At 37.4% G+C, this 12,178-nt stretch overlaps 1 protein-coding gene across 3 annotated transcripts in view; it reads right to left on the bottom strand.

Annotated features, from left to right (window-relative positions):
* Positions 1-583: 583 nt before the first annotated feature.
* LOC126928800 (choline transporter-like protein 1) overlaps positions 584-12,178 on the bottom strand; it is a 51,662-nt gene continuing 40,067 nt past the window's right edge. For all 3 annotated transcript variants that reach the window (XM_050744609.1, XM_050744610.1, XM_050744608.1), the window contains 15 exons: positions 8,191-8,304; positions 7,915-8,069; positions 6,181-6,249; positions 5,510-5,603; positions 5,166-5,229; positions 4,973-5,081; positions 4,453-4,561; positions 4,085-4,204; positions 3,358-3,483; positions 3,182-3,288; positions 2,680-2,936; positions 2,417-2,583; positions 2,254-2,346; positions 2,070-2,162; positions 584-1,996 (listed from right to left, as the gene is read on the bottom strand). In XM_050744609.1, the coding sequence (XP_050600566.1) occupies positions 1,943-1,996; positions 2,070-2,162; positions 2,254-2,346; positions 2,417-2,583; positions 2,680-2,936; positions 3,182-3,288; positions 3,358-3,483; positions 4,085-4,204; positions 4,453-4,561; positions 4,973-5,081; positions 5,166-5,229; positions 5,510-5,603; positions 6,181-6,249; positions 7,915-8,069; positions 8,191-8,304 (1,731 nt within the window). In that variant the 3' untranslated portion in view covers positions 584-1,942. The remainder of the gene's footprint in view (positions 1,997-2,069; positions 2,163-2,253; positions 2,347-2,416; positions 2,584-2,679; positions 2,937-3,181; positions 3,289-3,357; positions 3,484-4,084; positions 4,205-4,452; positions 4,562-4,972; positions 5,082-5,165; positions 5,230-5,509; positions 5,604-6,180; positions 6,250-7,914; positions 8,070-8,190; positions 8,305-12,178) is intronic.

Raw genomic sequence — 12,178 nt, 5'->3', positions numbered from 1 at the left:
TTAAAAAGATGTTTATTTAGACTATCTTCTTTTTTATTTTTTTGTCGTTAACGTCTATTGTTAGTCTTGTTGATCGAAGGATTAGAACGAAGGAGAATAAATTTGAACGCGACACGTGGACTAAAATGGAATCCTGCAGAGAACCGTCGTAAAACTGTAGTGGAACGTGGCAGAAGTTCAGAAAACTCGATCTAGTTTAGAGAGTTGATATCAACGAGGATGCGACTCGAAATAATAATTTACCTGGCTACTGTTGTTTCGTTCAAGTCAGAGAATAATCGCAAGAACCGTAGTCTTACTGGAAACTTTAAAGGATATTTCAAGTCAAGTAAAATTAAAGCTTCACTTCGATGAAATGTTTCCCGTTGCTCGGATCCAAGTGACTCGACCAATAACCGTAAATAAAGAAATTTGAAAGAATATTTCAAGTCATATAAATATTCGGATCGAGGTGTATTCGAATACTACCGATCGAATGCGAGCAACTCGACCAACCGGAAGAAGAAACGAACATAGATGCTCGAGGAGTGGAGAGAAGGAGCGTGTTGTGTTGTAGATAAATGGTGTGTTCATCACATGAGAATGTTCATAAAATACGAATTTTATTAAAATTATAATACTATAATGTTTCGGGGGAGGTGATGGTGTGACTTAAAGCTGCGACCATATTTAAAAATAACGTTGTACTTGCTCATTGTCGACGATCGATCATCGAAAGGTGTGACGCTGGAGATGCGCGTATTATCGATGGGCGGTTTGGTTGCGTGAAAGAAAGGGAGTGGATACATATACATAGACACGCGATGGTCGATGCGACTGCAATTACTCGGAGATAGCGTTATCGTCGTTGCATTAAGTGCACTTCCGCTCGCGGTATAGCCTTTTCATAAATTTTCAAATCGCTGGCGTGCGTTCAAAAGGCTCTTGGTAAACGCGCTACCAAGTTTCCAACGTGTTCCAAGACGATGCTTGTTTGGACCATCGACAATGTTGCAGCGATATCTCTTCGCAACTGTCCGATTATCATCTATACGCTAATATAATACAAACGAGATGTTTTACACGATAGAAGAGATACTCTACGCGATATATTATCGACGCGAGTAAATGCACAGGAACGGTACGTCTACGTACGTTTGGAACGAGTCATGGAGAAGCGATCGATTTGTATAAAAGAAATATTTCATTCGATGTTTCTCGTACGATTTCGCACGGACCGGAATGTTATCATATTTGTCGTTCATATACGTACGATAAGCTGCGCCGCTGCAAAAATCGCAGAATATAATATAACATAAATATAATATAACGCTTTGGGTGGCTTAGATTGCCATACGGATTTCTTTGATAAATGTGACTCATGGCAATTCGTACCGTGAAAACAATAACGATAATTCCGTTCATCCTGCGACTGGAAGAACGCGAACATGTGTGCGTACACTGCAATTACGCAACTAAATACAAATACAGCGTTACGTAAAAATTACGTGTTAAGATACAGACAGCTTGTTCGTTGTACTCGTCGATCAGTCAGAATTTGAGTTAAGTTTATCGTTTGTTTAAAAGTCTGTTCAAGCTTATCTTTCTCATTCGTTATTATAAAAAATATAGATAATCTACTTATAGGATGTCCTCCTTTATAGTTACAGTAGTCGTAGTTGTAATTAGAATCTAGAACAGACAGTCAGCGGAGATCCGTGATCTAAATTGTCTACCATTTACGTTTTCTACGTGATACTGTACTTGTACTTAGAAATAGAGGTAAAAATACACGCGACGTGTTTTTGGAAAATTCGCAAAATGGAACGTTCGAAGTTTAATATAACGTTCATTCGCCAGGCGTTTTCGCGTGTTTCGTGCCACGATGGTTTCGAAGACACGATTCGAAGGTTCAGGTATCTTCGAAATGCTGCATAAGATTTTAACGAGCAATAAAACGTCATTACGAGTGATGATCCGCATATCGGAGAGCTTTCTTGCTGTTTTCAACGAATTCCTGAAACAAAGACAGGTATTTCGATATAAAGCATCGTTCTATAATGCACGGCTAATTAGAAAAGGTTAATCACCATTAATCCACGGCTCATGAAGTATGGCCTGTTGATACCATCGTTCTTCGAGTAATCTTCGCAGAAACAGATAAATATCGTATCTATGATCATCTATAACAAATATAAATTTCACAATTACGGACGATAATCGATATCGTTTCACACGCGAAGATACAAGTTTAAAAATTGTTACAAAAGTTACCTCGTATACGGAAATAAAACAATGCGCGACCAACATAGCAAAAAATCCGGCCAACGCAATCGGTACCCACGGATAATGGAGTCCTTCTTTTTTCTAAACAGACAAAAAGGTTAACAGATCCAAGTTTGGAAAAATTGATTTACGGATGGACATTGATCCGTACCTGTAGTAAGTAAATTCCTGAAACAACTGTCAACGTAACCACCGTCACTTTTCCTAAGAATAGAACAAAGTCGCCAACACTGTTGATAGCTGCGACTCTTAACACGTTGCTGGCTAAAGCCTGGAAAGCTCTTTTGCCTCCCGTACAAAAATTACATCCGTATATAGCTAGGCAAGCAAAGAGATTGAAAGATTAAGATAAGAAAATTGAAGGATGTGGCGAATATTTGCTAAAAAGATTAGTATATATCATGTAGTAGATACCTGTTTCGATGTAAGCATTTCTCGTGAGGAATCTCAAAGCGCACTCGAAACACCAGAAACAACAATGACAGCACCATAAGATTAATCGTACGCAATCGTTGTCGTATTTCTTGAGGCGATTTTGCACGAAGGAAATGACGGCCCTTATCAATCGAACTATACCAATAATCAGTGCGCCAAATGCTACAGTGCCTAAATGATATCGTATGAGATAACCAAAGCTTTTGACGACTGGCAGAGAGAGCTGCTTCTTGTCCCTGTTCGAAAGAATATTTTATTTTTTCTTACTATTGGACGAAACTCGTGATCTTTACGATTTCGAGCGTTTCATTAGAAAATTAAATCTCGTTTTCTATTCTTCTCTTTGGATTACTAGCGTAAAGAACAATATTATTTTATTCGATGAAAATGCAAAGTCTACTAGTCGAGTAAGTGGAATAAAAACGGAATATGGAAATTTCCACCGTATCTACGTGCGAATTACGATATCGATCAGTGTTACCTGGTGAAGAACCAACGTGCAACGGCGCCAGCGACGACTATATGCTGGCAGCCCAAGAGGAATTCGCAGGTGACGAAGAAGAAGAACAGATTGTACCATCTAGTCGCCTGAAAAATGTTACATATTAGTCGTTTCTGCCTCTGTTAAATTTTGCATTACGTAATTCCATCACTTACGACTAGAACAGTATCCTTTCTGAAATGGATGTGATTTTTCCGGTTCTTGTAAATGTTCCCTGCGCTTTCGATCCAAAGCATGCAGTAAAGCCAGCCGCACACGGCGAGACCGATCAGAAGATAAGTCTGAAACCGATGACTGTACATGTTTAAAGCATTCTTCGAAGTAAATTAATCGAAAACGGAAGCTTACAACGCATTTGCTGCAAAAAGTTGTTGGAGCTTTTGTTAACGAAAATAAGCACGATATAACAAAAATTAATACGATGTTATATCATAGAAAATAGTGTGACAACGATTAAAAGATACAAATTTCAAAGTTTGCCCGGATTTTTATTCTCCAACCTTGTTCTTCTAAGTTTACTACGTAAATCATTTCTTCCGTCGTGTTATTCGACCACAGAGTCATGCGATCTCCTATTTTTTCTACTGTATATCACGTGACTTCGAAATAGGAAGAAAGGAATGCACATCGATAGGAAGATAAAGTAGCCCTCTCGATTACACGGCGAGTGAGAAGAAGCATAACGATAGATAAATATAAAGATAAGAAAATTTGACGTGGTCTTGAAACGAGGGTAAAGAGGAAAAAGCATGGAATCCGAAAGCAGCTTTAGATTATTTGATACGCTATGAGTTTGTTTATCGAAAATAGGGAAAAGTTCTTCGAGTGGGCAGAAATGTTGCCTCACTCTGTATACGTTAGTTTTATCAAATATTTACGTACATATACAGGCTGAAGGAGGAGCACTGGCATCGTGTAGACAGCCTTTCCTGCCTCGTGGAACAGCTGCATCACCAGGGCGATTCTTTTTCTCATCACCAGAACGATCAGAAGAATGATGACCTGTAAATTATGTCCAATCGATAACATCGGTGTATTTCGGTTATTTTTTCAACAAATTTAGCGATTAAAATATTCACGAATAGCCGACAAACAACATCTCTAATTTATATGGAAAAATCGTTCAACAGATGGTCTATGAAAATTCCTTAATTATATATCTAGTCGCTAACAAATTTCTTAAACAAAATGTCGACAAATTCAACGACAGGACAATGAGGCAGAATTTTCAAAATATCAAGACTCATTACCGTAACAGTAGACAGTATGATCGCGTAGACCATGTAAGCCTGATCGCTCGAATCTTCCACGTCTATTTCATGCATTTGTACCGCTTTTTTCTCCCAGTACCACGTTAGCCTGCGCAAACACAATATCTCCACTCAGAACACACGATGATACAACATTTAACCATGAATCTTCTTCGTCAGAAGTAACGACGATCATTGATCTCCGCCTTAACGGCTAGAAGAGAATATTCTGATTCTATACTTACAGAGTTGGAAAGATGACTCGTTAAATCCAATAGTACACACCTTTCGAAAATAGCTGATAAATTTACGAAGTTTTGTAAAAAAGAAATGGTATAATGTCGTGACAATTAATATTTTTCTATACACATACATATATCTAATACCAAAATCAAATAAAAAAAAAAAAGGAATTGAAAATTACTGTAAAGCATAAAAATCGTGTATTCTTCGGCCGTGATATTCATATTTAAACGAATCTAAAAAAAAAAAAAAAAAAGAAAATTAATCGAAATCTTACCAAAGAAATGCCGAACCACCGATGGACGCCAAAATAACAGCTGTTAAAACGATGTAAACAATCCATTGCACCATGTAGCGGAAAGCAATTAAAATGCCGAATGAAATAGCTGAGGATAAAGAACGAAGAAATGTAAAAAATGTTCACGTGAAAGAAAGAAAATTTTGTGAGAAAAAGAAGACGTAGTACGTACCTAAAGCGATCAGTAATAAGTAAACTATCTCTCTCCAAGCAACGCTAAGATCCCTGGAGGCTTCCTGAAAAAGAAGGAATCTGTTTCTGAACACGTTTCAGAGAGTAAAATCAACCCGAGGCAAGAAGACGATAAAGTTCAAACTAAATATCTACGCTGTTCCTTTAAGTTTACATAAGTTGCTTAGTTTACACGCTACAAAGATTGTATTTACCTGTTGGTGACGATCTATACCGACAGAAAATGTCGTAAGATTACTTTGATTTAATGTAGCGAGGGATATGGACTTGGTGAAACTTCGATTAACGGGTGTTTAATTGCTATTAAAAAAGAAATTTACAAACCTTGTAAAAATTATCAAGACCGAGTTTCTTGATCAAAGAAGAGATCGACTCCATCGTTTCATTCTTCACGCAACGATTTAAAAACACCGTGTCCCTACGAGCAAAATGAAATATTAAAACGATCAAAATCATTCGGGAATAAAGCATGGATATGTCGAACATTGCACGAATTTATTTATGCCAGAATGTGTGACATTTTATACGATTATAATTGACATTTTGAAAGACAAATTTTTTAAGAGAAATAATTTTTTCCACCGCAGAACGATACATGACCGTGTAATGTTAACCTTTCTCATAGCGTTAACACTACTGCTTAAATTTTAATGTTTTAAAAAGTCATTAACATAGATACGATCAAAGCCATCATCAAAGCCAACAACCATATATTATAATATCGAAGCATTCATATTATCCCATATTTTCCTCAAATCTAAGAAATTCGTTGTTACAGAGAAAAATTCGATTCGGTCGAAAGTGAACCAAACGATGCAGCAGAGTTAAGACGGAAGGGTTTCACGTTGATCGTATTTGTTGAAATCACGCTTGTATTAAAGATAATGAAATACAAATATAGGTAATAGCAATTTTCGTGCAATGCAGACACCGTTGTTTACGATCCCGCAACTGGAAGTTGCGTACAGGATCCCTTGTATTATGGCGATACTAACTGTTGGCCACATTTTTCCACACACGTGCGCGTTTTCACCCCTCGTGAGTCCACCGTAATCTGCAGGTACCTGAGGGAAATGAATAATGAATGAGTAACGGTGCTAATGAACGATTGCGCGAAAAGTGTCGTCGGAAATTGGCAAGTTGCAGCGCGTTTTCCACCCGGGCCGGGTATCGAATTTACACGCAACATTCACACTAATTAACCGCAATATTTCACACGGCCCGGCTAAGTTCTCCGTCGAGATTTCACGCGTAGCATAAAGAATCAGAGATCACGGTGGGATGAAATAGATCGGTAGGAAGGCGAGTCTTAATCGAGAGTCTACACAAACGTATTCAGGATGTCACGCTGTATAACAGCTTAAATGGCTAGAATTAATACTTTTAAAAACTAGAAATGAAATGGAAAAATTTAAGGAAACGATCAGTTGAGAATTCTGTTACTTTAGAAAATTTATTGATAAAGAATAGCTTCGAGTAGCTTAATGTCGTTACCGGTATTCGTAACGGTTAATCTCAAATTAATAATAAAATCGTAATAAGGTCATGGAGAAGCGATTTTACATTTTTAGATAGTTTAGTATGAATTTATACTTCTGTAGCTGGTAATGTCTTGAAGTAAGAGTCGGTCCACGTTCTCCTTCCAATTAAGAAAATTATTTCTACCAATTAAAAATCATTCGTTACTGCCTACGAAGCCTTGACAAATTTTTAGAAATCAAATCTAAGACAGAATAGGGAAATTCTTTCGCTACTTCTCTATCTTTTTCCACAAATCGGTTATTCGAGAAGAAAAACGCGAAGAAAAACTGTGCACGTTCCTGTATAATTTGACGTATTCGCGCGCTCATCCACCATCGCGAACGCCTCGCTGCCTAGAAAATATTAATATCGTATAGCGGATCCCATTGTCGCGAACTTGTTTCATTCATTCAGTCGTCGACGCGCGGAATATTGAATTCCGTGTTGTTGTCACGGCTATGAAGTTCGATGTTAATCCGTCGACGAATTATTAATCCTTCGGGAGCAATGGTACCGTATTTGGCGAGGCTTGAATATCTACACGGTCACTGGGGGTGCTGCTTGCATGTACGCACGTATGTATTTCGATAGATCGTTGCTATATAAATTATCATCGATGTTTATGAGGATAGAATAGATTGGAAGTCGGTGGGGAACGGTTGCTGTTAATTTCAAAAACGAGTTTATAGAGGTTTTAAAGTTCTTTTCGCGAGCTTGCGTATGATTAAAGATTTAACTTTCTTAACTCGGGACGTTTAATTCAGAAAGATAAATTTCTCCGAAAGAAACACGAACATTCGAAATAGTCGGTAAAATTGAAACGATTCTAGTGGTCGAATGATTTATATACGATCAAATTTTGTTTCTCCAAATGACAAGGGTCTGCTAATAAATATAGGATAATTTTACCATGAATGTAAGATTAGAGTGATCGAGCAGCAGTATTGTATTCATGAACAGCAAACAAGAAATTTTGAATCAAAATTTATCGTATTCTCTGTGATGATTAATTAATTTCATCGTGTGTATGTGACTGTGGATAACGATATATATCAATTAATCCTGCGACATCTCCCATCGAGTTAAAATTGAATGGGGCGATGAAACGTGGAAACGCTCGTTCGAAAAGGATCCAACGTAGTTTTAACGTTATTCGCATACACATCTCGCGTCATACATGCTTGAGTCAATGAACAGGTTATGCTTACCGGTCTTTCCTCAGGTCTTTACCCTTGCATGCGAAATCGGAATTATTTGAACGTTCTTTCTCCGTGATACGACCGCAAACGTTTGCACAGTCATCGTAGCCATTTATAACGCGGTAAATGTCTCCTTTCTGCGCGACGATGCTCAACAGGAAACCCTATATTGATAACAGGAAAACGTTTTGTACTTTCTATGTACGTTGTTTCAAAAGAGAAACGAAACAAGGTGAAGAGAGAGAAAGAGAGAGAGAGACAGAGAATAGAAAATGTTGAACGTACGAAACCAATGACCAGACCGATCAGAACGATCAAACTCAGGATATCAGTGCACGATCGATTGGTAACGAAAAACTGCTCCGACTGCCTCGTCGACATCCTCTCGTGATCCGGTGTCTGAAACGAAAAGTATGCGAAATCGTAACTGTTTTATCGAAATCGCGAGCGTGTCAAGCTTCATTTTTTTTTCCACCGAATAAATATCGTCGGTGATATTTTGTTCGCAAACGAGCAAATGAAATTCGAGGTAAGATTCCGGTTTCCCTTCCAGCTCGGTATTCTCACTCGGACGAATAGACGAGTTGTTTTATTAAAAACTTTTGTCATTAGACGGATAATTGCGCATTTTTTAAACGAAACGTGTCTGAAAAGATGGTCATGCGTTTGAGGGTTAAATTCTACATTTTCAAGTTGTTCGTTTTTCCATTTTACCGCGTAGACGAAAAATTTGTTTCGAATCAGAGAACAGAGAGCAGACGAGCGAGAGAGAGAGAGAGAGAAAGACGGAGTTGGTCGGTCGAACGTGGACGTCTTTCCGTGTATCGATCGAAAACGTGGAAATCTATTGGCCGCGGTCAGCATTCCGGTAAATTTTCAGCCCGGTGAAATCGAGCGTAGCTAAACGCTTTCAACGAGAATCCGCGTCGTTTCACTAGCAGAACGCAGTTGGTAACCCTGTTAGAAGTCGAACGATCGTAGCAGACATCACCCTAAATTAATTAGACCGTTCGACGATGACCTTGCATTAGCGTGCCTCTCGTAATTAAATTCCGCTCTCTCTCCCTTGACTCGTCTTATTAAAGGCGTGCCATTACGTTCCATTGATAACATCATCGTGTCACGTTGTCAACATTTATTTACGCCTCGTTCTCGTTAAAGTCGCGTTTACATTAAGCAACTCTTGATCGAGTCCGAGTCGTCGTTAAAAATCGTCCCTGTAGAGCAAATTTTCAGTCAAATGGAAGTTGACCGTTTTTGGCCCTTTCGCAGCCTCTCGACCTAATTACCCGAGTCGTCTCGCACAATCGAACGAATATTATTAACAAAATTTTACTTTTAGATGAAGTATAAACTTAGAAACTCTTTATTCTCGATTTTCACGGTGGAACGAACAACGGAACCGTGAAATTTATGCTATTCGTGTTTTGCAATGGATTACAAGGTTGGTTAAACGTTTTGATCGGGTTTGGCCAGAAAAACGTTAAAGGAAGATATATTGGGATCCCAGACGGGTTTCGTTTGAAAATGCGCGTGTATTGTATGCGAATAGTTATTGCAACCGTATAATTTTTTTAAAATTTAAAAAGAAATTGAACGCAGGTATTTGTACGAAAGTCTGTATCTTTTCGTTCGAGCATTCTATTTTTTCCGTTACTCTATTATTTTGTTTGTTTAAACTAATAAATGGTAATAAATAGAGTAGCATACGGTTTGAAATATTGCATATTTTTGATTCCGAATTTAACGAAAAAAAGAAAACAATATTCAGGCAGATAATTAATCAAATGGAACAAGTCTCTTCGTGTAGTGATCGATGCGTTTATTTTGTTTTGGTAGCTGTCAAAGATTATGTTAACAAAATTACCGGATCTTATCGATCATACGATATCTAGTTAATTGTATTCTGTCAACTAGTTTAAAAGGAACATACTTTTCTATATGTAATAACAAAAATTGAGATCTACCAGAACGTTATGAAAAAGACGCGATTCCCATCTTTCTTTTTAAATATTTTAGTCGCTATAAATCGCCGTTTGAACGCTATCTCTGTAATTTCATCCAGTTTAAAGGGAAACCGTGAAATTTCAGAACGGAACTCTGTCTAAAGAATGGCGGTCTAGGAACTTGATCGATACTACGTAGATAGTATATGTTAATCTTTACCGCGAGAAATTAATACGCACGTTTTTTGTGTGTAAGCTTTTCAAGCAAAATTAAAAGCTTCGTTAAGCCGTCCATTTTTTCGACACGTTCTCCTCGCGCGAATGGAAATTTTGTTATTACATGGAGTAATATTGATCGCGTTACGATGCGTTAATATCATCAAAGCATGGCGCAACGAGCGAGCGAATCTTGACAGTCTTAATATTGATAATAATCCCTAATCGATAATCGAAAAGATAATTATTAATAATATTACAACACTGTTTTACGATATGAAATTATTATTACCATATTATACTTGCGGAAATTGACTGTTTTATCGTCAAATTTGCTACAGTTACGCAGAACAATTAATTAGCGCTGATAACTTTTAACTGGAATCGTATAAAATTTGATAAAATATCAGTTCGATCGTGGTAGAGAGTGCGACAATCGCGCAGGAGAATTTCAGAAACGACGGAACAATGACGAAGACGGTAGTCGTTCGACAGTGTCTCATTGTCAATTTACAACTTTGTAACCCGATTCACCGCTAGTTTAATTGTTAATTACGAAACAGATAGAAAACCCGATAATTGTTGCTTTCGTATTTCTCATTACCGAAACAATGTAATCACAGAGACCGGCAATTACCAACTACTATAACGTTGCCACTATTATTATCCCGTGATTATTTATTTCCACTCCATTAACACGTTGGAGCAACAAAAAAATATCTGTTTTATTCGCTTGGTTTCGTCCGCGTTCGATAACGTTAAACGCGCGTGTGCGGTAATAACGATGATATTCGGGTTTTCGCTCGAGTCTCTAGCGAAAATCAAATTTTAATCATCCCGTTATTTCTAAATCACCCTGTAGATCAACGGAACCATCGGTATATAACCGTACAATTAGAGGATACATATAAGCGCAAAAACAGCGGTTTCATCGCAGCGTGAATACACGGTTTCCATGCACGCTAGTGATCACCAGTTTAAGACCACCCCTTTCTCAATTACATTTTGGAATACGGAGAACAAACAGTTATAATTAAACCATTTATCTGCATTTATGGTCGTAAGAAAGTGCTATCCAACACGTTGCATACGATGCGTTATTTCTGGAATTCGCCACCTTGCGACTGCAACTTCGCGTTGTATTAAATTTAAGCTTTTTTCCTTGCTTTCCAATCCTCATTTTTCAAGACGGATTATCTATTCCAGAATTTTCCCTCTTTCTTTTTAGCTTTATATTCTTGATCGACTTTGTCTCGTTCGCTTTATCATTGGAAATTAAATATCCGTTTATCGCTGCACTATTTTGACCGAATGTATTTGCGTCTTTCTACTTTCAACCCTTTGAACGAAAATGACGAATTTCGACGACGCGAGTTCTCTGTGCTAAATTTAACTTTGATGGGATATATGTAAGCACCGTATTTAAAGCATTTAATTACCGTCATTTGGCATTTATTTATACATCTCAAACATAGATTCCCATAAACACTTATATTCGCTACGCATGTTCTAATAATCATTTATATCTTGTATAGTAGACTTTGTAAACCAATTAAATCTGCTTTACACTGAATCTTATTTATGAAAAAATAATAGTTTTTAGTGAAATATTTTTTACAGTTGTTGAGCTCGTAATAGTCGCGATAGAATTAACGAGTCCGAACGGCTTTAAGGTAAATGGCAAGACAGAGGTTGAAATGATTTTCGAAAGAAAAAAGTCTTCGTGCGTTTGCCAATGAGAATAATTAAAATGAAAAGCTTTTCCACCGGATTATTTGTTGTTCGTTTCATCCACTTTCGATGTTTAAAACTTTTTCTACAAATTTTCTGTTGTTTCTAACGGAATTCCAAAGTTCATTATACGGAACGCGAAATATTTCGCGAACTTCGACGTAATCCGTTAATGGCACTTAAGATTATCATTTTCAAACTAGTATAATTGCTCTTAGTCGATGTAAAAGAATTTACATAACGAAGTAGGGAAAGGATGTCTCATTAGTGGAAGTTTATAAACGTATTCGTGAAAATGTGATAAAAATTCGTAATAAGGACGTAATAACAATGTACTAAAAAGTATAATTCAGAACTTGATAGTGTTCGCCGAGTATATG

Source organism: Bombus affinis, chromosome 2, assembly GCF_024516045.1.
Source record: "Bombus affinis isolate iyBomAffi1 chromosome 2, iyBomAffi1.2, whole genome shotgun sequence".
NCBI classification, from domain to species: Eukaryota; Metazoa; Arthropoda; class Insecta; order Hymenoptera; family Apidae; genus Bombus; species Bombus affinis.
This window is presented reverse-complemented; position numbering and strand designations above follow the sequence as displayed.